The 27,058-nt window shown below is 49.3% G+C and overlaps 1 protein-coding gene and 1 pseudogene across 4 annotated transcripts in view; one reads left to right on the top strand and one right to left on the bottom strand.

The window, feature by feature from the left end:
- Positions 1-25,034, bottom strand: part of TTLL1 (TTL family tubulin polyglutamylase complex subunit L1) — a 30,072-nt gene extending 5,038 nt beyond the window's left edge. The window contains exons 1-8 of one of the 4 annotated variants that reach the window (XR_008379041.1): positions 24,754-25,033; positions 21,300-21,416; positions 16,024-16,232; positions 12,731-12,911; positions 8,957-9,091; positions 8,197-8,305; positions 4,978-5,121; positions 2,257-2,343 (exon numbers count right to left, since the gene is read on the bottom strand). Coding sequence is in view for 3 of the 4 variants with exons in the window: in XM_053586295.1 (XP_053442270.1) it covers positions 2,257-2,343; positions 4,978-5,121; positions 8,197-8,305; positions 8,957-9,091; positions 12,731-12,911; positions 16,024-16,232; positions 21,300-21,416; positions 24,754-24,905 (1,134 nt within the window). In the remaining variant the exon portion in view is untranslated. Of the gene's footprint in view, positions 1-2,256; positions 2,344-4,977; positions 5,122-8,196; positions 8,306-8,956; positions 9,092-12,730; positions 12,912-16,023; positions 16,233-21,299; positions 21,417-21,532; positions 21,597-24,753 lie in introns of those variants that run through there. The other 3 variants (XM_053586295.1, XM_053586297.1, XM_053586296.1) reach the window with 3 other exon arrangements.
- LOC128582389 (proline-rich protein 13-like) lies at positions 18,542-19,760 on the top strand (annotated as a pseudogene).
- Positions 25,035-27,058: the final 2,024 nt, after the last annotated feature.

Genomic DNA, 27,058 nt, shown 5'->3' with positions numbered 1-27,058 from the left:
ATGATTCTGTTCAAGTTACTGTTTAAGAAGGTGGATAAGAGGCTTGGCGCCTGTGGCTCAAGCAGCTAAGGCACTAGCCACATATACCTGAGCTGGTGGGTTCGAATACAGCCTGGGCCCACCAAATAACAATGATGGCTGCAACCAAAAAATAGCTGGGCGTTGTGGCGGGCGCCTATAGTCCCAGCTACTTGGGAAGCTGAGGCAGGAGAGAATCACTTGAGCCCAGGAGTTTGAGGTTGCTGTGAGCTATGATGCCACAGCACTCTACCCAGGGTGACAGCTTAAGGCTCTGTCTCAAAAAAAAAAAAAAAAAAGAGGGTGGATAATAAAATGTCAATATTGTATGTCTGTTCCCCCTCGCACACACACTCTGGCAGCGTAATAAGTGGGCTGCCTGGAAAACACCCTCAAGGAACCAGCTTGCTTGCTGGTAACCTGGCCCTTCCAGCAGCTTCCTGTGTGGGGTTCTCACTGACTCTCCCTACAGGGGACCACTTCTTGCAACTTGCTATTGGAGATTTAGGTACCCTGGTTCAAAATGTGACCAAGGCCTTTCTGCCTCCAGGGCCGCCATGGTTCCATGTAAAAAAACTTGTGGCAAAGGGGGACAAAAAAAGAAACAAGTTCTGAGGTTCACTCTTGATTGCACAAGTAGGCTCTTCTCATTCATTAAAAATAGCAAGCCAGGGGCGGCGCCTGTGGCTCAGTCGGTAAGGCACCGGCCCCATATACAGAGGGTGGCAGGTTCAAACCCGGCCCCAGCCAAACTGCAACCAAAAAATAGCCGGGCGTTGTGGCGGGCGCCTGTAGTCCCAGCCACTCGGGAGGCTGAGGCAGGAGAATCGCTTGAGCCCAGGAGTTGGAGGTTGCTGTGAGCTGTGTGAGGCCACGGCACTCTACCGAGGGCCATAAAGTGAGACTCTATCTCTACAAAAAAAAAAAAAAAAAATAGCAAGCCAGGCCAGGCACAGTGGCTCATGCCTATAATCCTAGCACTCTGGGAGGCTGAGGCTGGCAGATTGCCTGAGCTTACAGGTTCCAGACCAGCCTGAGCCAGAGTGAGACCCTGTCTCTAAAAATAGCCAGGCATTATGGGGGGCGCCTGAGACAAGAAGGATACCTTGACCCCCAGAGATTGAGGTTGCTGTCAGGCATAAGGCCATGGCATTCTACCGCGGGGCAACTGAATGAGACTCTGTCTCAAAAACAAACAAACTAACAAAAAAAACCACCCAGGTAACTTTTAAGATTCTCTTGTGGAAAGAATGGCAGTGTCAATAAATGCAGGTTTCTGCTCCAAAAAAAGTGACCAAGCTGAAGAGCCTGAGCCATCCACCTCCAAATGAGCTTGGCGAGAAGACACGGAAGGTGAACCAGATGCCTTTGTTCTGATGTCCCAGACGCCTGAAGCTCTTCCTCTCGGCTTCAGATCAACTGCAGGGCAAGCCTGGTAAGGCTGGTCTGAACTCTGGGCCTCAGACGGGTGCACCTGCAACCAGCCAGGCTCCACACCAGGACAGGGAGGCTCCACAGTGGGGGTAGGGTCAGGCGCAGTGGCTCCCACCTGTAACCCCAGCACTCTGGGAGGCAAGAGGATGGCTTGAGCCTAGCAGTTTAAGTTAGGCCTGGGCAACAGAGAGAAGCCCCGCTTCTAAAGTTCCAGTTACTCAGGAGGCTGAGGCAGGAGTATCACTTCAGCTCAGGAGTTTGAAGCTGTAGTGAGCTATGATGATGCCACTGTACTCCAGCCTGGGCCACAGAGTGAGACCCTGTCTCTGAAAAACAAAACAGGGAGGGGTGCAGTGTGTACACTTGGCCCTTTCTGGAACAGCCGCCACTGCAATTTCTCAACTTGGAATAGACAGATGAATCCATTTATGAATCGTGCCTTCACATACACCAAAGAACAGCACAGTCCTTGTCTCTGGACAGTATGCTACGCTGGCCAGGGTCTTCTGAATTGGTGAGCTCCTTTCCAGGATGGAAGCAATGTCATGAGGACAGTGCAGGGCCAGGGGACAGGGTGCGAGGCTGATGGAGCCCACCCTAGCCTTGGTAGCACCCTGGATGCCACGGTGGCGTCACAGCATCCCTGGGGATGGCTCCCTCCCCGTGGGTGGGGCTCCCAGAAAGTGAGAGAGCCGTGTGCTCAAACTTCCACCACCAGCGACTGTCAGACCTGGCCAGGGGATAGCCTTGCACAATTCTGGGCAGAAGCATCTTGGGGGGTCAGGGAGGTATTCACACTGGTACCTCGATCAGCCAGGGCTTCAGCTTGTCGTCAATGATGATATCGTAGCCGTAGCATTCAAAGCAGTGCTTGTCGTTGTTCATCACCGGCTGCAGGGAGAGTGACCAACGGGTTACACAGCCGGGGTCCGAGGGCACAGCCCAGAGCCACACCTCGGACACCTCCTCACGGTTCCCATCCCCCACCCCCAAAGATGCCCTTCCCTCCTTCCACTTTTCCTCCCGAGCAGTTTCCTCCACCTGACAGAGGGAGCTGAGGAAGGGGTAAGTGGAGTCTCTGGCCCCCACTTGTCAGAGGCTCGACCACTAGCACTGAGCACCTCTGTCAGTGTGATGCCATCCTCAGAGTGGACAGACGTTGGCCCCAAGCCTGGAAACCAGTAGGGAAGGCCTGTGCAGCTTCACCAGACAGACACCAACCACGGCCAGCTGCCTGTTACCCCTCCCCAGGCCCTGAGGGAGTCATATTATCACCTGTTGCCAGGGACAAAAGTAGATCTGTTTACTTACAATGTTTGAATTTCCTTTGTAATTTTCTTTTTTTGGTTTTTGGCCGGGGCTGGGTTTGAACCCTCCACCTCCGGCATATGGGACTGGCGCCCTACCCCTTGAGCCACAGGCGCCGCCCTCCTTTGTAATTTTCAATTCTATTTACCCTACACGGACCCTGGATCAGCTGTTCTCCAGGGAGAACATGGGGAACACAGACTATCTGCTCAATATGCAGATTCCTGGGCCCTCCTCAGCCTGCCTGGGTTCAAACCTCTGAGAGCTCCCCAGAGATTTGGTCACCAGTCAGTGAGCCAGAGATGAGCAGTGAAGCCTTTTGAGACATTAGTGGGCATGTAGATTCTGCTTCAACAAGACACTTGATTAGCTGGAAAACTCCACAAGGAGAGAACTGGGGCCACCCTCCTTACTCACCGAGGGAGGAGAGCCAGGCTCTGGGTGCAGATATATTCCCACTAAAAGTCTGCCGCCCTAACCCAGCGAGTGTTCACACCACTGTTCCAGAAAAGTGTCTGTAAGACAGGAATTTGCTAGCCGGGCGTTGTGGCGGGCACCTGTAGTCCTAGCTACTCGGGAGGCTGAGGCAAGAGAATCGCTTAAGCCCAGGAGTTGGAGGTTGCTGTGAGCTGTGTGAGGCCACGGCACTCTACCGAGGGCCATAAAGTGAGACTCTGTCTCTACAAAAAAAAAAAAAAGACAGGAATTTGCTAGCCCCACTGCAGTTCCCCAAACCCTGCTGTTTCCAGCCCCACAGGCTCTCAGCACCTCTGTCCCACCTCCTGCTCCAGGGCTGTCACCCTGGGTAGAGTGCTGTGGAATCATAGCTCACAGCCATAACCTCTAACTCTTGAGCTTATGTGATCCTCTTGCCTCAGTTTTTCTATTTTTAGTAGAGAGGGGGTCTCAGTTTTGCTCAGACTGGTCTCAAAGTCGTGAGCTCAAGCAAGCCACCAGCCTCAGCCTCCCAGAGTGCTAGGATTACAAGCTCGAGCCACCGTGCCCGGCCAGGAGCACAGCTTTTCTTGATTGAACAGCCAACTTTTTCTCAAAGTTCTGCCAATCCAGGGGGAGGCTAAAGTAGGCTGGGAAGGGAGTGGAAAGGACCGGTTTAATCAGGCAGGAAGAGTCACAGAGGCACATGTGTTAAGGAATTAACCGTACTGAACTCTTCCCAACAGTTACATTAACTCTGCAGAGCACTGTTCATATAACCACCCCGTGACGCTGGTGTCATGGTCCCAATTTCACAGATGAGGTGTCTGAGTCTATGAAAGGATGGGCCCTGGAGCAAAATCACCCATTAGGTCATGGTAGGGCCTGGCCTGAAACCACACGGGGGTAATAAACCACCTCCTAGACTCCAGCCATAAAGCATTGTGGCCAGCGGCCAGCTTGCAGGCTCGGTGTGCACCTGCTTTACAATGGTAAACCAAGCCTGAGTATCACAAGATTGGAAAACAAGCATCACATGTACTTAAAACCAATTTGAAACTAGGTTAATAGTATGACCATGGTCTCCACTCACACAAGAAAAAAAATCTCAATTAAACTCAAGAAGAAAGCTCTAGACTTAAGACCCCTAGATAAAAGAGCCCACATGGAGAATCCCAAGAGAGTTCTTCAGTTCTTTCCCCTTTCCAGAAGCTCTGGTGCTTTTTTGTATTCCTTTCTAACTTCTAATAAAAGTCCTATCTTACCACTGGGGGGAGGGGGGAAACTCAAGTAAAAAGAGGAGGGGGATCAGCAGCTTCCAACCCCATGGTCACAAGGACACACCTGCAACTCTGACTTTACCCTTTCATATGCAAATCGTATAACCTAGTGGTTATATTAATCTCATATTAATCTGAAATTTTAAAAGAAAACTACAAATCAAAACACAAACACTGCAAACCAGCAAGCAAATAGATCTGAGTTAAATAAGATAGAAAAGGCAGGATATTTTCAGTCCTAAACATCTGTGAAATTAGTCAAGATGCCCCAAAATGAGACTGTTAAAAATCCACCTCTGAGTTTCGGTTCGTGCCTAAATATTCACTATCAGCTCCGTGGGTGTAAGCGGAGCTGTGGCTGCCATGGCCAGGGCCCAGCTATGGCAGCACCTGGCCCCTGGCCCTTCCTGAAATCCGCTGGCCTCTGTAGACACAGGCAGTGAAAGGAGAAAACAGGTATTTTTAGCAAAAGAACAAGAAGCATCCTGCCCCCCACACTCACCGCCACGGCCTTGAGGGACTGTACAATGATCCAGTGCACCTCGTCGAACAGCTTGCTGGTCACCTCCCTGCCTCGGGTGCTCTCTAGGTAGAGACGCAGGTTGCTCACCGTCCACTTGCCCCCGTGGATGTGGTTGTAATCTTCCTGGCAGTGGAAAGGCAGGGTCCCCTCAGGCTGCGCACCCCAGAGGAATCCAGCCGCTTGCTCTTGTGCTGCTCAGACATTTCTGGGGGTGCCTCCTGGGTGTGGGGCAGGCATCTGGCACCAAGGCACACAGGAACCCCCCAGGCGGGTCTGGGTCTCCTATTACTGTGCATGGTTTTAAAATGCTTAGCTCCCTAATGTTCGCATAATGAACCCCCTTTTTTTTTTTTTTTTTGAGACAGGGTCTGACTCTGTTGCCTCAGGCTAGAGTGCTGTAGGGTCACAGCTCAGAGTAATCTCAAACTGCTGGGCTCAAGCAATCCTCCTGCCTCAGCCTCCCAAGTAGCTGGGACTACAGGCTCCTGCCATAATTCCCAGCTAGTTTTTCTCAGCTCAAGCAATCCTCCCACCTTCGCCTCCCAGAGTGCTAGGGTTACAGACAGGTGTGAGCCACTGCGCCCGGCCTAATCATTTCTATATTACAGTGTGCTGTGCACTGCTGCCCCGATCTCCAAGACCAAGGACTTATTCTAGGAGAGACCCTCCCTGGGAGCTGCCTAATCCAAGCTTAAACCTCTCCCCAGGGCAACTGGCATGACCTGGTAACTGGCTAATGTCTGCCGGGGGACAGTCATGCAGGGCCACCCCGGCTCCACAGAGCTCTGGGGCCAGCTGGACCTTCCCGGCAGCAGCATCACAGCTTCCCTCCCAGCTGCTGCTCCTGACACTGGACCCCATAAACATCATACACGCTGATCTCTGCCCCCAGCTCCCTTCCTAAGGAAGCCAACCTAAGATACACCTGTTCTAGGCACTATAGTTCACAAACACCACACTTGTATTTCTCTAACAACCTAGCAAAGTCACCATTACCATCCTGTTTCACGGATAAGACTCACTCAAAGAGGCTGTGACTTGTGCAGAGGGGATGACACTGCACCCCAGCCCAGGTGTTGTGATGCCGGCTCCAAGCTCCTCCTACTTTACTGTTCCTGAAAATTAATTCTCTATACACCACTTGCCTTTGAAGGCAAAGAGCTAGAAAATGGAATTTGCTAAGTATAAAGTTGAGAACTGTGAGCCAAAACAAAACCAGCCTACTAATAAACAAACACCACTGACTCAAAGCAGATTAGAATCAGAGATTTAAGAACATTTTAGGGGGTGGCGCCTGTGGCTCAAAGGAATGGGGTGTCGGCCCCATATACCCGAGGTGGTGGGTTCAAACCTAGCCTTGGACAAAAACTGAAAAAAAAAAAAAGAATATTTTTTAAAAAAAATTTCTTTCCAAAATAGGAGATAATGAAATCCCTTTTATTCTTTTTTTGGGCCCATTTTGCGTGTGCATTCTCACCAATCTCTGCTGCCCCCTCCTGGGCCACTGCCCTCTTGCTAGGGGCCGAATTCCTTTCAGCTCCTGCAATGCTCCTGCCTGCCGCACGCTGTACCTCCCTACTCCAGCTCTTTCCCCACCTCCTCCGATTACTTCAGATCTCACCTCACGCACCACTTCTGCAGGGAAGTCTTCTCCATGCACCGGGCCAGGGGAGTTTTTTGTTCTTTGCTCTCCCTTCTCAGCGGTTGGCTTAGTTTATAATTACATCAGTGTGATTACTGGATAGCTGACTTTCCCTCGGCTGCTCTGGGCTCCATGAAATTAGCTACCAAGGTAGTTTTTGCCCATTACTGTACCTATCTTAGAGTGGGACCAACTCACACAGGTGCTCAATGAGTACAGATGCTTCTCAACTTATGATGGACTATGCCCTCGTAAACCTATCACATACTGAAAATATCATATGCCAAAAATGCACTTAGTAGACCTGATCTCTCCAGCCAGGCGTAGTGACTCACACCTATAATCCCAGCACTTCTGGGAGGCTGAGGCAGATGGATCCATTGAGCTCAGAAGTTTGAGACCATCTGAGCAAGAGTGAGACACCGTCTCTACTAATAACAGAAAAACTAACCAGGCGTTGTGGTGGACACCTATAGTTCCAGTTACTCAGGAGGCTGCGGCAAGAGGATCGATTGAGCCCAGGAGTTTGAGAGTGCTGTGAGCTATGATAACGCCACTGCACTCTCTCCCAGGGCAACAGAGTGAGACTCTGTCTCAAAAAAGAAAGGAAGGGGGCGGCGCCTGTGGCTCAGTGAGTAGGGCGCCGGCCCCATATGCCGAGGGTGGCGGGTTCAAACCCAGCCCCGGCCAAACTGCAACCAAAAAAAAAAAAAAATAGCCGGGCGTTGTGGCGGGCGCCTGTGGTCCCAGCTGCTCCGGAGGCTGAGGCAAGAGAATCGCTTCAGCCCAGGAGTTGGAGGTTGCTGTGAGCCGTGTGACGCCATGGCACTCTGCCCGAGGGCGGTACAGTGAGACTCTGTCTCTACAAAAAAAAAAAAAAAAAGAAAGGAAGGAAGGAAGGAGGGAGGGAGGAAGGGAGGAAGGGAGGGAAGAAAGGAAAGAAAGAGACACAACAACAAAAATAGACCCAATCTTCCAAACACCAGAGCTCAGCATAGCCTACCTTAAATGTGCCCAGAACACTTGTATTAGCCTACAGTTGAGCAAACCATCCAACACAAAGCTGTTTCATATTAACAATAAAGTGCTGACTCTTGTGTAATTTATGGAAAGTAAATTACATCAGAATGGCTGTGTGGGTACTTGAAGTGTGGTTTCTACCAAATGTTTTAAGTACTTGTACCATCGTAAAGTGAAAAGTTTTAAGCCCAACATCACAAGTCATGGATGCTCTGTACTTGCAGGATGGATGAATGACCAGGCATATAAACCGTCTCATGCAATCCTCCCAACAACCCTGGGAGGTGATAATCTCCTTTTACAAAGGGAGAAGGTGAGGCTCTGACAGTTGAACTGACTTACCCAAGGTCATAGAACTAGAAAAGTAGGATTTGAATTTGCCCCCACCCCATCCCAAGCCGGTATCTAGCTGAGGTACCCAGGACAGCCACACTGAGGCTTAGAGCCTCCCGTTCCCCCCAGTGCTGGCAAAATAGAAAAATAAAGAAACCCACACGGTCAGCCCATTTTGGTGGCACAAATGACAAGACACTCACCCCGTGTTTCTGAATGGCAACGTTGGTGAGATGGACGAACATGTTATCCAGCTCACTGGTGCTCGGGGTATACTTCACAGTGCAAAACCGGCAAAACCCAAGTTTGTACCTGTGCAGGAATTTAGATTAATTCAAAGTCTGAGGAAAAACATAAACAAAATATGCCACTCTGTGCTCCATAAAGAGCTGCTTTGTTATTTGTAAGATTCACATTAGCTTGGGGCTGACTGCTCTTATTTCCTTAATCATTAGCCTGTGCCGGCGCCATACGTAGTTTTACTAAACTTTATGATGGTGTTTAAGTAAGAAGCATTAGATTAAAGCACAACCTTAAGAAGAGAAACAGGGATGGGTGGTGCCTGTGGCTCAAGGAGTAGGGCACCAGTCCCATATGCCGGAGGTGGCAGGTTCAAACCCAGCCCCGGCCAAAAAACGACAAAAAACAAAGAAGAAGAAAAACAGGGTGGTGGGGCCTTGGTGTGTGCCACATCTTTTGGGGGCAAGACACGATTGCAAGAGGGACTCTGCTTAACAAATGCAATCAGTGTAATCTGGTTTATTGTACCCTCAATGAATCCCCAATAATAAAAAATTAAAATTAAAAAGAAAAACAAGAAGAAGAGAGACAAAAGGGTGACACCTGTGGCTCAAAGGAGTAGGGTGCTGGCCCCATATGCCAGAGGTGGCGGGTTCAAACCCAGCCCTGGCCAAAAACTGCAAAAAAAAAAAAAAAGGGAAACAAAACCCTAAAGCCTCTTACATGTAACAGCGCAGTGGGCGATACGTAGACACCAGAACATACAACCGCAGATCGAACTTCCTGCCACCAATGAGTAACGGGTTGTTAATATAGAGAGAGATCACGTAGGCTTCTTTAGTAGACTGAGACACAAACCTAAACATCAGAGAAAAAGAAAAATGAGACGGGAAAAGATATGACACCAGAGACACACTCCATGAAAGAAAGAACTGACAAGCTAGACTTCATTAAAATTAAAAATTTCTGCTGGAACATATTCTTCTTAGTAAAGTATCTCAAGAATGGAAGAAAAAGTATCCAATGTACTCAGCCCTACTATGAAACTAATTTATGGCTTTCATATGAAAGCTATAACCCAGTTATAACCTAAGAATAGGGGGAAGGGAGAGAAGGAGGGAGGGGGGAAGGGGACAGAGGGAGGGTGATTGGTGGGATTACACCTGCGGTGCATCTTACAAGGGTACATGTGAAACTAAGTAAACGTAGAATATAAATGTCTTAACGCAATAACTAAGAAAATGCCAGGAAGGCTATGTTAACCAGTGTGATGAAAATGTGTCAAACGGTCTATAAAACCAGTGTATGGTGCCCCATGATCGCATTAATGTACACAGCTATGATTTAATAAAATAAATAAATAAATAAAATTAAAAATTTCTGCTCCGCAAAAGACACTACCAAGAAAGTGAGAAGACAAGGCACAGACTGGGAGGAAATATTTGCAAAAGACATATCTGATAAAGGACTGTTATCCCAAATATACAAAGAACCCTTAAAACTCAACAATAAGGGCTCGGTGCTCATGGCACAGTGGTTATGGCGCCAGCCACATAGACCAAGGGAGCCGGTTTGAACCCGGCCCAGGCCAGCTAAATGACAATGACAACTGCAACAAAAAATAGCCAAGCATTGTGGCGGGTGCCTGTAGTACGAGCTACTTGGGAGGCTTAGGCAAGAGAATCTCTTAAGCCCAGGAGTTTGAGGTTGCTGTGAGCTGTGATGCCATTGCACTCTACTGAGGGTGACATAATGAGACTCTGTCTCAAAAAAAAAGGGGGGGCAAAGACTTTAAGAGACACCTCACTCAAAAGATGCACAGACGCAGTTCGGCCTGTAAAACTGTGAAAGATGCTGCACTTCGCACATCACCATGGGATACAAGATGAAACAATAATGAGATACCACACACACCTATTAGAATGCCCACAATTCACAACAGTGACAACATCAAATACTGGTGAGGATGTGGAGCAACAGGAATGCTCACTACTGGTGGGAACTCAAAATGGTGCAGCCACTTGGAAAGAGAATCTGCCAGTTTCTTACAATACTATACCCATTCTCACCATATGATCTAGTAACCACACAAAGGAATTAAAAACTTATGTCCAGGGTGGCACCTGTGGCTCAAAGGAGGTGGCGGGTTCAAATCCAGCCCTGGCCAAAAACTGCAAAAAAATAAAAAATAAATAAAAACTTATGTCCACACAAAAACCTGCACAGGGATGTTTACAGACGCTTTATTCATAATTGCCAAAACTTGGAAGCAGCCTTTAGTAGGGGAGTGGATGAACTGTGATCCATCCAGACAACAGAATGATATTCAGTGCTAAAAAGAAAGGAGCTATCAAGCCATGAAAATACATGGAGGAACCCTAAGTGCTTAAATGAAAGAAGCCAATCTGAAAAGGCTACACGCTGCAGGATTCCAACTCTATGATGTTCTGGACAAGGCAAACCTATAGAAACAATAAAAAGATTGGTGGCTGCCAGAGATTATTGTGAAGAGAGGGATGAACAGGCAGGTCATAGGTATTTCTAAGGAAGTGAAATACTCTGCATGATCTTATTACACATTTGACCAAGTTCCAAGAATGAGTTACACAAGAGTGAACCCTAATATAAATACCAGCTTTGGGTGACAATGATGTGTTGATGTCAGTTCATCAATTTGTAACCAATACACCACTTTGGCAAGGAGGCTAATCACAGGGAGACTGTGCACTAGTGCGGAAGGGCAGGTGTGAACTCTGTACTTTCTCTTCAAAACTGCAGTGAACCTAAAACTTCTCTCAAAAATAAAGTCAATTGGCTTGGCGCCCGTAGCACAGGGGTTATAGCCCTGGCCACATACACTGAGGCTAGCAGGTTCGAGCCCGGCCTGGGCCTGCTAAACGACAATGACAACTGCAACCAAAAAGTATCTGGGCATGTGTCAGGCACCTGTAGTCTCAGCTACTCGGGAGGCTGAGGCAAGAGAATCACTTAAGCCCAAGAGTTTGAGGTTGCGGTGAGCTGTGACGCCACAGCACCCTACCAACATAGTGAGACTCTGTCTTAAATAAATAAACAAATAAATAAATAAACAAAATAAAGTCAATTAAGAAAACCTGACAGTGAAGACCAAAGGTGCCTTTATTTGACTGGTAGCAAGCTCTTTGCCCCTTGCAGGGTGAAAGGATGGTTTGCCAGGGAGGAAATGGGGAGGAGGTGGTAGTCACAGAGGACGGTGGCTAGGGGACAGTGCCAGCAGATGCAGGACAGCCCCTGCGAGCCAATTCAGGGAAGTCCTCCTTGGGGGTGACCCTCTGGGGGCTAGCAAAGTGTAATCACATTTAAATGGACACAATGAGAAAGTGTCCCCTGCCACCCTGGGAATCCCTGACGGATAAGTCAGCTGCCTCTCTGGGGAAAGATCACACCGAGGCTTTGCTCCAGTGGCCCCTGGGCACGATCAAGTGGCTAAGTAAACTGCAGAGGCAGGGCAGAGCCGGCAACCCAGGAGGACACTGGACTGGACCTGCGGACTAGTGATGAGAACGGTGACTACTCACACTGAGGTGTGCTCAGTCCCCATGTACTTTACACCCCTATGACGCCACTACCGGTGCCTCCGGTTTACCCAGATGAAGAAGTGAGCCGCTGAGAGTCTAAAAAGCAAAATGTATTCAGTAAGTGTCAGACTGGGATGCAAACTCGTGACCTCAGGGCTCTGAGCCCCAGGACTTTAGCTCAGTGCCTTGACGCTTCAGAACTCCAGTGGCGGGCCGGGCATGGTGGCTCATGCCTGTATTCTCAGCACTCTGGGAGGTTGAGGCGGGTGGATCGCCTGGGCTGAGGAGTTTGAGAACAGCCTGAGCAAGAGTGAGACCCTGTCTCTTAAAAAAAAAAAAAAAAATAGCCGGGCATTATGGTGGGCTCTGAGGCAAAAGAATCACTTGAGCCCAAGAATTTGAAGTTCCTGTGAGCTATGGCGCTACAGCATTCAACCCTAGGGCAACTCTGTGTCTCAAAAAAAAAAAAGAAAAAGAAAAAAAAAGGCCAGGCGTAGTGGCTCATGCCTATAATCCCAGCACTCTGGGAGGCTGAGGTGGGATTGCTTGAGACCAGCCTGAGCAAAAACGCGAGAACCCCATCTCTACTAAAAATAGAAAAACTGTGTGAGCCTAAGAGTTGGAGATTGCTATGAGCTATGATTCGACAGCACTATGACTCCACAGCACTCTACCCAGGGTGACAGCTTGAAACTCTATCAAAAAAAAAAAGGAAAACAAAAAGCAGCCTGCCAGTGACCACGCCCATTCCTCCTAACTCCCAACCTCGGGAGAGTCTGTAATTAATCACACTATTTCAGCCACAGAGTCCTGCTACCGTGTGTGCCGCCTGACAAGTGATGCACACCTGTAAGGGCTTGGGCCACCCAGCAATTAGCCAGAAGACTGCAGAAAGGCACGGAACTGCTAACGGGACCCAGCACACGGATCCCACACTTACGAAGACGTCTTGCTGTCCCGGGACCACTTTTTAATCTGGGAGAGCTTGTTGATAAGAAAGATGCCCTTTCCCTGGGCCTTGCCACAAGGCTTCATGATCCAGGTGCTGGACGGGCTCTTCCGGAACTCCTCCACGAACAGGTTGTAGTCGGCAGGCAGCATATAGGTGACCGGGACAAAGTCTGAAAGGCAAAGACACCCGGTGCTGGTAATAAGCCAGCCCAAGAGTGGCCATGAACAGAAAAATACTGCCCCTGCCTGGTTGGGCCTCTCATCATCCCCTGCACACCGAGCACCTACAGAGCAAATGCAGGGCACTGACAGGCTATTGCTGTCAAACTCTGCCAGCTGCAAGCACTTCACAAACATGCATCATTTAATCCCACAGCTGCCCAGGAGCCGTGAGTCTCACTTAACAGATGAGAAAACTGAGGCCCAGAGAGGTCAGTTTTATACTGTAATTCTGCCCAGGAATGAGCAGGGATTGTGGAACTACCCAACAGTCCAGCTTTTACCCCAGATGGGACAGGGACACACAGTCCCTGTGTCTGGCTAGACGTGTGATGATGGCAGTATGGGGCAACTCCAAGGGCACTCACAGAAATTTGGCTTGTAAACTTGAGCCCTGATTCTGAAGAGGTGGCTCACACCTATAACCCCAGCACTCTGAGAGGCCAAGGCAGGCGAATTGCTTGAGCTCAGGAGTTTGAGACCAGCCTGAGCAAAACTGAGACTGTCGCTAAAAAATAGTCAAACGTGGGGTGGCGCCTGTATGCTGGAGGTGGCGGGTTGAAATCCAACCCCGGCCAAAAACTGCAAAAAAAAAAAAAAAATAGTCGAATGTTTTTGTGGGCACCTATAGTCCCAGCTATGTAGGAAGCTGAGGCAAGAGGATCTCTTATTTTTATTTTTTTTGTAGAGACAGAGTCTCATTGTACCGCCCTCAGTAGAGTGCCGTGGCATCACACAGCTCACAGCAACCTCCAACTCCTGGGCTTAAGCCATTCTCCTGCCTCAGCCTCCCGAGCAGCTGGGACTACAGGCGCCCGCCACAACGCCTGGCTATTTTTTTGTTGCAAGTTTGGCCGGGGCTGGGTTTGAACCCGCCACCCTCGGTATTTGGGGCCAGCGCCTTACTCGCTCTTTTTTTATCTTTGAGATAGAGTCTTACTTTGTCAACCCTTGGTAGAGTGCTGTGGTGTCATAGCTCAGAGCAACCTCAAACTCTTGGACTCAAGTGATTCTCTTGCCTCAGCCTCCCGAGTAGCTGGAACTACAGATGCCCTACACAACGCCTGGCTATATTTTAAAGATGGGGGTCTCACTCTTGCTCAGGGTGGTCTTGAACTCCTGAGCTCAGACAAATTCACCCGCCTGGGCCTCCCAGAGTGCTGGGATTACAGGCATGAGCCACTGCGCCCGGCCTGCAAGAGGATCACTTGAGCCCAGGAGTTTGAGGTAGCTGTGAGCTATGACACCAGGGCACTCTGCCAGAGGCAACAAAGTGAGACTCTGTCTCAAAAAAAAAAGGGCTAGGTGTGCACAGTGTCTCACACCTGTAATCCCTAGCACTCTAGGAGGCCGAGGTGGGATGATTGCTTTAGTTTACAAGTTTGAGACCACCTGAGCACAAGCAAGACCCTGTCTCTATTAAAAATAGAAAAGCGGGTGGCGCCTGTGGCTTAGTGAGTAGGGTGCCGGCCCGATATACCGAGGGTGGTGGGTTCAAACCCAGCCCCGGCTGAACTGTAACCAAAAAATAGTTGTGGCGGGCGCCTGTAGTCCCAGCTGCTCGGGAGGCTGAGGCAGGAGAATAGCGGAAGCCCAAGAGCTAGAGGTTGCTGTGAGTCCTGTGACATCATGGCACTCTACTGAAGGCGGTAAAGTGAGGCTCTGTCTCTACAAAAAAAAAAAAAAAAAAAAATTTAAAAAATAGGGTGGTGCCTGTGGCTCAGAGGAGTAGGGCACCGGCCCCATATGCCAGAGGTGGCCAGTTCAAACCCAGCCCTGGCGAAAAATCTGCAAAAAACAAACAAACAAACAAAAAAATAGAAAACCAAGGCAAGAGGATGGCTTGAGACGAGTGGGAGGTTGCTGTGAGCTATGTCACCAGAGCACTCTACCAGAGGCAACAAAGTGAGACTCTGTCTCAAAAAAAAGGGCCAGGCGAGGCATCTCACACCTGTAATCCTAGCACTCTGGGAGGCCGAGACACGTGGATTGCTTTAGCTCACAAGTTTGAGACCAGCCTGAGCAAAAACAAGACCCGTCTCTACTAAAAATAGAAAACTGGGGCAAGAGGATGGCATGGGCCCAAATGGGAGGTTGCTGTGAGCTATGATGCCGCAGCACTCTACCCAGGGCAACAGCTTGAGACTCTGTCTCAAAAATAAACTAACAAATGAAATAAAGCAGGGTGCATTGGCTCATGCCTGTAATCCCAGCACTGTGGGAGGCTAAGGTGGGAGACTTGCTTGAGCTCAGGAATATAAGACTTATCTGAGCAAGAATGAGACCCCCAACTCATAAAAACATTGAAAAACCCAGCTAGGTGCCGTGGTGAGCACCTGTAATCCCAGCAGCTTCTGGAGACACAGCAGCTGGATAGCCACAGCCCAAGTCTCAGGTTGCAGTGAGCTATGACGCCATCGCACTGCTCAGGGCACAGAGTAGGGCTCTGTCTCAAATAAATAAATAAATAAAATGTTGGGCGGCGCCTGTGGCTCAGTGAGTAGGGCGCCGGTCCCATATGCCGAGGGTGGTGGGTTCAAACCCGGCCCCGGCCAAACTGCAACAAAAAAATAGCTGGGCGTTGTGGCGGGCGCCTGTAGTCCCAGCTGCTCTGGAGGCTGAGGCAAGAGAATCGCATAAGCCCAAGAGTTAGAGGTTGCTGTGAGCTGTGTGACGCCACGGCACTCTACCCGAGGGCGGTACAGTGAGACTCTGTCTCTACAAAAAAAAAAAAATAGCTGGGCGTTGTGGCGGGCGCCTGAAGTCCCAGCTGCTCGGGAGGCTGAGGCAAGAGAATCGCTTAAGCCCAGGAGTTAGAGGTTGCTGTGAGCCGTGTGACTCCACGGCACTCTACCCAAGGGTGGTACAGTGAGACTCTGTCTCTAAAAAAAAAAATAAATAAATAAAAATAAATAAATAAATAAATGTTAAAAAATAATAATAAACTTGAGCCCTGCCCCCGCCCCAAATTTTGGGAGCTGCCTGGAATGAAACAAGTGCCCACCACGACCTACATGGCACATTCACAACTAAAAACATGAGGCTAGGGAAAGCGCTACAAACCCAGGTAGAGGTATTTTCCATTTTCATCTTTTTCTGCCAGGGGACTCCCTTCTTTCTCCAGCTCCTTCCTGTATCTTTTAATATTCTTCACCATCAGATCCTTGCGGGTCAGTTCATAGTGGTTTGGAAAATGGTTGACTATTTGGTCATCTGAGAGCCGATACCCAGTTTCAACGCTGAATACGTTTCGGATGGTTTGCACGCTCATCCTGAAAAAGAGGCGCAGGGGAGGACATGTGCAGGATGAAGCTCAGTGGCCACCTCAGTGGCCACGTACTCATTACAGACCCCAGACCGCTGACCAGGGGCTCAATGCCTCAGCGCCCTGTCCCACTACCCCCCCAGCCACTCCCAGCACCTGAGCCAGGGGCTGCCCAATGCCATTGGCACAGGACACTTGTCTGGGGACTGGCCACGGCCTGAACTGTGTGAGGGCAAGAGTTTTGATTCTGCACCATGAACTGTTTCACTCTCTGGCCCAGAGAAAGTACTAGATAAATGTTTATTGATTAGTGACATTACTAAAAACACTGTAACAAAAAAACAAAAGAGAAACCCCTTTCAGACTCTGAAGTCGGGAAACTCACATAATATTTTCACCCAAATTCAGGAGGGTCAAGGACCCCTTAAAACTAAAATCACAGGGGTTATTTTGGGGCCCTGAGTCAGCACTTCAAGTTCTTGGCGAGCTTCTTGGGGAGGTGACAACAGAGTAGAGAGAGAACTCGATTCCTTCAAGCCTCTGAGAAAGCCATCAGCTCCCTACCATACCCTTGTCATCGCCCACCCCCCAGAGGGGCAAAAAAGGGGTATAGAAAGGAGCCTCCCAAAGGGAGCCAAGGAGTCACAGAACAAGACAGGTTGCCAAGTGGCCTCTTGGCTGTGGTCTCTGTCCCCCCAACCCTATTCCCACTGAACAGCACCACCCAAAAGAGGGTGCCCAGAGAGCCCAAAGAGTTTCTTCAGATTCCATGATCATTAGAATAAAGGGAATCTGGGCCAGGCAAGGTGGCTCAAGCCTATAATCCTAGCACCCTGGGAGGCCAAGGCAGGTAGAGTGCCTGAGCTCACAAGTTCGAGACCAGTCTGAGCAAGAGCAAGACCCCCATCTCGAAAAATAGACAGGTGTTGTGGTGGGTGCCTGTATTCCCAGCTACTTGGGAGGCTGAGGCAAGAGGATCGCCTAAACCCAAGAGTTGGAGGTTACTATGAGTTGTGATGCCACAGCACTCTACCAAGGGCGACAAAGTGTGTTAGCCAGGCATGGTTGTGTACTCTTATAGTCCAGCATTCAGGAGGGTTGAGCCCAGTAGTTTGAGGTTACAGTGAGCTATGATGACACCGCTGCACTCTAGCCTGGGCAATAGAGCCAGACCCTATCTCAAAAAAAGGAAAAGAAAAACTAGCTGGGTGTTGTGGTGGGTGCCTGTAGTCTCAGCTACTCAGGAGACTGAGTCAAGAGAATTGCTCAAGCCCAAGAATCTTTTTTTTTTTCCTAGACAGACTTTCATTGTGTTGCCCTGGGAGAGTCCCAGGGCATCATAGCTCACAGCAACCTCAAACCCTTGGGCTCAACTGATCCTCCTGCCTCAGCCTCCTGAGTAGCTGGGACTACAGGCATCCACCACAATACCCAGCTAGTTTTCCCGTTTTTAGTAGAGAAGGGGTCTCACTCTTGTTCAGGCTGGTCTCAAACTCTTAAGCTCAAGCAGTCCATCTGCCTCAGCCTCCCAGAGTACTAGGATTACAGGTGTGAGCCACTACATCCAGCCTAATAAAGAGAACCTTTTACTAAGGAAAAGCTTAGCCACACACAAAAGTAGAGAGAGACTGTAACATAGCCCCTCTGCCCAGGTTCGACAGTTGATAGCACATGGCCAGTCCTGTCTTTCTTCATTGCCTGTGTCCCCACCCACTCCTCACAGCACTGGCTTATTCTGGAACAATCCCCAAACATTGCATCATTTCATCCATAATATTTCTTTCTTTTCTTTTTTTTGGAGACAGAGTCTCACTATGTCACCCTCAGTAGAGTGCTGTGGCATCACAGCTCACAGCAACCTCAAACTCTTGAGCTTAAGCGATTCTCTTGCCTCAGCCTCCCGAGTAGCTGGGACTACAGGTGCCCACCACAACACCCCATTATTTTTTGGTTGCAGTTGTCATTGCTGTTTTAGCAGACCTGGGCCAGGTTCGAACCCACCAGCCTCAGCGTATATGGCCAGCACCCTACTCACTGAGCTACGGGTGCTGAGCATTCATCTATAATATTTCTGAGACTCTCTAATAATTCTTTAAATCTCTAATAGTTAAAGACTCTTTTATATTATATGATATCCTGTTTTATACCATTATCACAACTAAAAAGACCAGCAATAGGCTGGGCAAGGTAGCTTTACACCTGTAATCCTAGCACTCTGAGAGGTTGAGGTGAGAGGATCCTTTGAGCTCAGGAGTTCAAGACCAGCCTGAGCAAGGGTGAGACCCCATCTTACTAAAAACAGAAAAATCGGACCAGGAAGTGAGAGCCAAGATTGGGAAGAAGGAGGAATCAAGTCCAGTCAGTAGTGGAAAGGTGACAGAGCATCAGGACTCGCCAGTTTCCTTCTTTGCCGGTTACTGGGCTGAGGTCCCTTCACAGCTGAGAGCTAGCATCTCCGTTTGCTTGTCTTTTGGAGGAAGAGGCTGGGGGAAACACCTGAACATGTGGAATCCCAATGCTGGGCAACCAGGGCCAAATCCATATCCCCCTAACATCACGTACCCTGGAGGTTGCAATCCTGCCCATCCACCACCTGTCAATCCAGCCTTTCCTCCTGGCCCCATTCCTGCTCCCCCAGGAGTTCCCCAGGGAAATCCAGCTTTCCCTCCAGCTGGGCCTCCTCATCCTGTGCCACAGCCAGGTATCCAGGATGCCAACCTCCAAGTCCCTACCCTCCTCCATACCCACCACCTGCTCCTGGCATGCCTCCTGTGAATCCCTTGGCTCCTGGCATGTCAGGACCAGGAATGATGAATGACAAGAAGATGAGGAGGAAAATGAAGAAAGCTCATAAAAAGATGCACAAACACCACAAGCATGGCAAGCATGCCTCCTCCTCTTCCTCCTCTTCCAGCAGTGACTCTGACTGAATACAGGGCCTGGACCCTTCCCTCAAGTCTCACCAGTTCTGCTCTCCCAGCAAGCTTCAGATATCATGTTGTACTGGTGGAAATTACCCCTTGCACCTCCTACCCCCATCTGAGCCTCACTCTGCTGTTCAGCCCTGACTGGCTAGGGAAAATGGGAAAAAGATTGTTATGGGCTAGCAAAGGCTGTCTCTTCTTGCTGCTTGAATAGATCTTATAGCTGATGAGTTTAGCAGGGGAACTATTTCTTGAAGATGGTGAGATCTTTGAGCTAAATGCTGAAGACAAGTTTAAGATCTATAAAATGCAATTTTTTTTTTTTACTTCCTTTTGTAATACTTGTGGTTGGGAGGTGTTGTGGAAATTTAACTGTGAAGAAAAAACTACCTTTTTTGTAATGCTTGGCACACTTGGGCAATTAGTGAGAAGTATACTTCCCAGCAGAACTTTTATTGGTTATACTAACTGCAGTGTTCTTGGGAGGTAGATCCATGTGGTTGATGAGCTCTGTCATATTGGAACCTAGTCTCTACTCCTTAGCTCTATATGAGATTTCATGTCCTACTTTCATTATCCAACTCTCAGACCAAATAAAGCTATTTCTCCTGGAAAAAAAATAAAAAATAAAAACAGAAAAATCATCTGAGTGTTATGGCAGGCACCTCTACGCTCAGCTATTCAGGGGGATCACTTAAACCAGGAGTTTCAGGTTGCTATGAGCTATGATGAGGTCATAGCACTTAAACCTGGGTGAGAAAGTGAGACTCTTGTCTCAAAAACAAAAACAAACAGGGCATCCCCTGTGCTCAAAGGAGTAGGACACTGGCCCCATATACTGGAGGTGGCGGGTTCAAACCCAGTCCCGGCCAAAAACTGCAAAAGAAAAAAATTAAAAAAGATATGTAGCCTCATGCATTTGGAAGGGGGAGAAGGGAAGTTACTGGGCTGTCCCAGTTACATGTCTCAAGGCGGGGCAAGAAGAAGGGTAGGGCAAAAAAGCCCCCACAGGGGCTCAGCACCTACAGCTCAGCGGTTAGGGTGCTGGCCACATTCACCAGGGCTGGCAGGTTCGAACCCAGCCTGGGCCTGCCAAACAATGACAACTACAAAAAAAAAAAGAAAGAAAGAAAAGAAAAGAAATAGCTGGGTGTTGTGGCAGGTGCCTATAATCCCAGCTACTTGGGAGGCTTAAGAGAATTGCTTAAGCCCAAGAATATGAGGTTGCTGTGAGCTGTGACGTCATAGCACTCTACGGAGGGTGACATAGGAAACTCTGTCTCCAAAAACAATGAAAAAAGCCCCCCGGGTGGTGCCTGTGGCTCAAGGGAGTAGGACACCGGCCCCATAGTCTGAAGGTGGCAGGTTCAAACCCAGCCCCTGCTAAAAACTGCAAAACAAACAAGAAAAAAAAAAAAAGCCCCCAAAGGCCCTGGTATGCTCCCCCACCAGTCCCCCAACACCTCAGGAAGTCATTGAAATGCTCCAGACCGAGGGAGCTGTAAGGGCTGGGGATGGCAGAACCCAACACCAGATATATCTGCATATTGGCACCAGGTAAGCCTGCTGGTGAGGGGCTGCCCCAGGCAGGGAGACCAGTTCAGAAGCCATCACTGTCAACCAAGGGAGGGAGCAGAACAGGCCCATCTTTGAACCTGCCAGCCCTGGTGTATGTGGCCACTGTGGGAGGAGAAAAGAGGAGAGAGTATAAGAGGACATGAACCTCACCCCAGGAGGTGGGGGAGGCGGAGGGAGGAATCCAGGGTGGATCCCAGCGGCACCTACAGGCTCCCCTTTCCATTGTTGTTGCTCCTGTCTATGGGTCAGCCCTCCCTCCTACACTTTCTGTAACAAACACTCACTGGCCAGCGGGGTGGGGGCTCTTGTTTCTCACCCCAGTTCCCCACAGTGTTAACTACATTTGGCTGTGCAGATGTACCTTGGACTTCACATCCCAGACTGACAGGTGGCACCTGTGGGAACATTCCACAACGTGTATGCTCGTGATGCATGTGACTTAATAACAAAATGTGTCCCAAGAGGCGGTGACTGCCTCTGAGGACACAGTCCCTCACAAGGCACACTGCATCTGCGAGTTAATACCAGTAAGTTGGCTTGAGAAAAACAAGAGTCCTCCCTTTTATACTTACCAGTAAAAATTCCAGTCCTCATTTTCTGTCACTTGGACCCATCCTCTCTTTTCAAAGTTATTGATCAGCACCGACTTCTCGATATCAGTGACCCATTTCACTTTTCCGGCCATAATCCTGGAAGAGATTGAGTGATTAGAACTATGAAACTTCAACTAACTACCCCTCAAGCCAAAGGGGTCATCTGCCCCACAGAACCAGCCTATGTGCCCCCACTCCAAGCTTTACCTTACCCCAGCAGTGGTCCTCAACCAGAGGCAATTCTGTCCCCAGGAGACATCTGGCAGTGTCCAGAAACACTGGTTGTGACAAGTGGGGAGGTGGAAGCCTCTAGGCAGGGGTCCTCAAACTTTTTTTTTTTTTTTTTTGCAGTTCTTTCTTTGGCCGGGGTTGGGTTTGAATCCACCACCTCTGGCATATGGGACCAGCGCCCTACCCCTTTGAGCCACAGGTGCCGCCCGGGTCCTCAAACTTTTTAAACAGGGGGCCAGTTCACTGTCCCTCAGACCATTGGAGGGCCGGACTATAGTTTAAAAAAAAACAAACTATGAACAAATTCCTATGCACACTGCACATATCTTATTTTGAAGTAAAAAAACAAAATGGGAACAAATACAATCACGCTGCCTCATGGGGCCTGAGGGCTGCAGTTTGAGGACCCCTGCTAGTGTCTAGCATGCAGGGGCCAGGGATACTGCTCAACTTGTGACAACGCATGGATGGCCCCTTATGACAAATTATGCAGCCCCAAATGTCACCTTGTGTCAAGGCTGAGAAACCCTGGTCCAGTGGGAGATGAAGGCAACTGTTAAATAATCACCAACAAGTGTTCAACTGCCATTGTGCCAAGAACCACAAAGGACAGATGCACAGCCCAGCAGAACTCTTGAGCCAACTTCTAAAGGGTGAATGGGGATCAGCATGCCTGTCCCAACCAGAGTACTCCTGCATCTCCTGCAGGCCTGGCCTGTAACCACAGAGTGACCTTGAATGTTTACCTGACCACATCCTTTTCATTTAATAACCTCCATGAGCTATCAGGCTGGGATGAGATGATTTCTACAGAGTATGGGAACATCTGCCTGTTGGAGAGGCTTACAGGCCCAGGAAGACAGACACTTTGCCAAGAGGCTGTTCACACCTAGTTATTACTACCCCTAGACAAAAGTCAGGCCAACCTTCCAAGAGAAACAGCAAGCCGGGGAGAACATACATTCACAAGAATCATTCACCCTTTTGCTCTAGCCATCAGAAAAATGGGAGTCCTATCTTCGAACCCTGGCTCGCGCCTGTAATCTCAGCACTCTGGGAGATTGAGGCGGGTAGATTGCTTGAGGGCAAGAATTCAAAACCAGCCTAAGCAACAGCAATATCCTATCTCTATTAAAACAGAAAAATTATTATTATTATTATTTTTTTTTTTGCAGTTTTTGGATGGGGCTGGGTTTGAACCCGCCACCTCTGGCATATGGGGTTGGCGCCCTACCCCTTTGAGCCACAGGCACTGCCCAAAACAGAAGAATTAGATGGGAGTCATCATGTCTACCTGTAGACCCAGCTATTCAGGAGGATCACTCTAGCCAGGAGTCTGAGGTTGTAGTGAGCTATGATGATGACATTGTACTCTAGCCAGGGTGACAGAGCAAGGCTCTGTCTCAAAAAATAAAAAAGAGAAAAAATAAATAAATAAAAAAGAGGGGCGGCGCCTGTGGCTCAAAGGGGTAGGGTGCCGGCCCCATATACCGGAGGTGGTAGGTTCAAACCCAGCCCCGGCCAAACTGCAATTAACAACAAAAAAAAAAGAAAAGAGAAATTGGGAATCCTGGCTGGTTCAGTGACTCAAACCTCTAATCCCAGCACTTTAGGAGGCCAAGGTAAGAGACTGCTTGAACTCAAGAGTCTGAGAACAGCCTGGGTAACAGATTGAGACCCCGTCTCTACAAAAAACTAAAAAATGAACTGGGAGTGGTGGTTCATGCCTGTATTCTCAACTACTGGTAAGGCCAAGTTTGGAGGATCACTTGGGCCCATGAGTTTGAAAATGCTGTGATCACACCACTGCACTTCAGCTTGGGCCATGGAGAGAAATCTTGTCTCTAAAAGAACAAAGAGAGGGCGGCGCCTGTGGCTCAGTGGGTAGGGCACCAGCCCCACATGCCGAGGGTGGTGGGTTCAAGCCCAGCCCCAGCCAAACTGCAACAACAACAAAAAAAAATAGCTGGGTGTTGTGGCGGATGCCTGTAGTCCCAGCTACTTACTGGGAGGCTGAGGCAAGAGAATCGCCTAAAGCCCAGGAGTTAGAGGTTGCTGTGAGCTGTGTGACGCCACGGCACTCTACCGAGGGCAATAAAGTGAGACTCTGCCTCTACAAAAAAAGAACAAAAAGAAAGTGGAAGTCCTCTCCATCCCTGCTACCCTACACATTTTATTTATTTATTTTTTTTGTGTGTGGTTTTTTTTTTTTTTTTTGGCCAGGGCTAGGTTTGAACCCACCACCTCCGGCATATGGGACCTGCGCCCTACTCCTTGAGCCACAGGCGCCACCCTTATTTATTTTTTTTGAGACACAGTCTCACTATGTTGCCCTGGGTAGAGGACCGAGGCGTCACAGCTCACAGCAACCTCAAACTCTTGGGCTCAAGTGATTCTCTTGCCTCAGCCTCCCAAGAAGCTGTGACTAAAGGCGGCCTCCACAATGCCTGGCTATTTTTTGGTTGCTCAGCAGGCCCAGGCAGAGTTCCAATACGCCACCCTAGGTGTATGTGGCTGATGGCCAGGGCCCTGCCGACTGAGCTACGGGTGCCACCTACCCTACACATTTTGATCACTACCAGTTTGAAGAATTCCCAACGAGGCTAAGATTCTGGGGCAACTGGATTGTTTTCTTGCAAATCTTCTTTGTAAGGGGAAAAAGAACCATCTTTAAAGAAAAAAATAACAATGTAAACGATGACTTCACATTGGCACAGTGCATTCATTCGAAGCTACACGTCACTGTCCATCTCCACACTCCCACCAGTCCACAATGCACCCTCCAGTGAGGCTGTTTATCACCCTCTGTAATTCTTTGAGGGCAGAGCAGGGCCCATCTTTCTGTACTGCTACAACCCAGTACCATAACGTGCTTGTTAAATGTTTCCTGAACTAAGAAATGCTTACAATTATAAAATGCTTTCACCTCTAGAATTAATCCCCAATAAAGTCCCAGCTACTCTATGGATTAGGCAACTGGCCCAACCCGGCTCCGCCCTCTTAATAGAGAAGGAACCAGGGAGGGGAAATGTCTGGGTCCAGTTACCCACAGGCTCGTCTCCTGCCCTGAGTTCTCTCCACAGGTGCACTACACCCTGCAAAAGATGCCAACGGAAACAACCCAGATCGCAAATGAATGGGAAACGTCTAGGAACAATGAAAGTCTAGGAATCATCAATAATAAAAATAATAATGTAATTACAATAATCGGACGACACAAGGTAAGGCATAGGAACTCAGAGGAGGTAGAGGAGCCCAATGGTCAACGCAGGCTTCCTGGAGGACGCGGGTTCCGAAAGCAGCATCTAGATCGCTCGGTCGCCGCCGTGTAGACACAGCCTCTCGCTCACGCATGCGCGCTGGCCCGCACGCGCACGGCCACACCCTCCGCGGCCTGGAGGCGGCGGGGCCTGTGGGCTCGGAGCGCAGCAGGGTGTCCAGGAGCGCGCTGGCCCCAGCCCGCCTTACTCGGGCTCGCGCAGGAGGACACCGCCCGGCCTCCTGGCGGACCCGCTGGTGGCTCTCTTCTTCCGGGGCGGTGTCCTGGCAACCGAAGACGCTACTGCCGAACACTGATTATTTCCGGGATCAGACGATCCTGGCGCGTCTTCCTGCTCGCTATCCCGGGAGCCCGCTGTGTCCGGGGCTTAAATACCAGGAAAAGCCAGGCAGTGCACTACCCTGGGATCTTCTGGGCCGGGAAGGGAGATTGAGCAAGGTCTAGGGCGCGGTACTGAGTCTAGTAAGTGAGGGATAGAGTGTCTGATGCTCAGCGCCTTCTGTTCAAGCCGCTGTTGGCCCCTCTGCCCCCTCCCTCTTCCTCTCAGCTTGGTGACTGCCAAGTCCGTGCTGTTGGTAGCACCTACCTCGTAGGGTTATTGAAGGAAAATCATATCTTGCGCTCAGCATGTAGGAATACCCTTTTGTTAGGAGGAGGCTGACCGGATCAGTGAGAAGTTTAAAATTGAAACTGAACTTGGATCTGAATCCCAGCTCCAAAAATTAACTTGCTTTGTGGATTTAGGCAGGTTACTTCACTTCTCTGCACCTCAGTTTCCTTGTCTGTAAATTGAGGATAACATCTACATTGAAGGGTTGTTGGGAAAATTATATATTAAAAAAAAAAAAAGCCAGAAAAAGGCCAGGCAGATGGCTCACTCCTGTAATCCTAGCACTCTGGGAGGGTAGGGCAGGAAGAATCCTTGAGTGCAGAAGTTCCAGACCAGCTTGAGCAAGAGTGAGATCTGTCTCTATTAAAAATAGAAAACTTAGGGAGGTCTTGTGGCGGACACCTGTAGTCCCAGCTACTTGGGAGGCTGAGGCAGGATGATCACTTGAGCCCAGGAGTTTGAGGTTGCTGTGAGCTATGATGACACTGCACTCTGGCCTGGGCAACAAAGTGAGACCCTGTCTCTCCAGCCCCACAAATTGTAGAAACCTGTGCCGCTTGTAAATGGCAGAGACTGAATTTAAACCCAGAAAGCTTGACCATTCATTCTGCTTCCCTGGAAAATAAAAAGGGGCTGGTGACAGGCTTTCCAGGTGATGCTCTGAACTTTACTTACATCCTTTTTTATGTCTTCTCCCACCCAGGGCCTTGGAGCTCTTGCAGTCCATCATCATTTAGTTTTGGCACCATATAGTGGAACCAGAACTAATCTTGAGTCCAACTTGCTGAATTCAAACTGCTTCTTCCACTGTCCTGTTGTAAGGCCTTGGGACATCTCTCTAGCTAGAGTTCCCACTCTAAACTGAGGTGAATGAGGCCTTGCACAGCACCTGAGGGAAAATTACACAGATGCTGAGCTTAGGGCCTGGCACTGCTGACTCTCAGCAAATGTTTATTTAAACATTGTGGCCTGGAGGTGACTTAATTGCAATGGCTAGTTTCTGGGGCTCATCTTTGGGGCCAGGTTCTTCTCAAAAAGACTTGAAATACCATCTCCGGCATGGACAGGGCCCTATTGTAGGACAATTTGAGCTCAGCCCTTTTCCAGCTTCTGCTGTCTGTGAATTCTGAGATGTACACTCAGTGAGAAGCATCCAGGGCCTGTGTCGATATCCTCCTGGGCAGGTGGTCCTGCTGCTCCTCAGCTCCTCACCCAGATGTGGTGCTGTCATCACATGGCCCCGGGCTCCTTCCTCACCTACACTCCGACACAGCCCTTCCCCTAACTATTGCCCAAAGTTGTTGATAAATTCAGTTCTGGTGATTCTCCTACCAAGAACCCCAAGCTCCACCAGCCTTACTGACAAGGCCAGAACTGGATGCGTAATTCATGCAAAACGAAAATGTGGGTCCCCTCAGTCAATAATTTAGAATTTTAAGATGGTGACAGTAGCATTAAGGCAAATTTGGGGCTGTCTGAGCATGGGGCCCTGTGGGACTACCCAGGTCACAGGCCTATGAAGCCAGCCCCAGTCTGTGGCAGGCAGGACACTACCCTAAGAAGCAGGCTACAAGTACCCTCAAGAATCCCCCAAAGAGGTTGGCGCCTGTGGCTCAA

This window comes from Nycticebus coucang, chromosome 3, assembly GCF_027406575.1.
Source record: "Nycticebus coucang isolate mNycCou1 chromosome 3, mNycCou1.pri, whole genome shotgun sequence".
NCBI lineage: Eukaryota > Metazoa > Chordata > Mammalia > Primates > Lorisidae > Nycticebus > Nycticebus coucang.
This window is presented reverse-complemented; position numbering and strand designations above follow the sequence as displayed.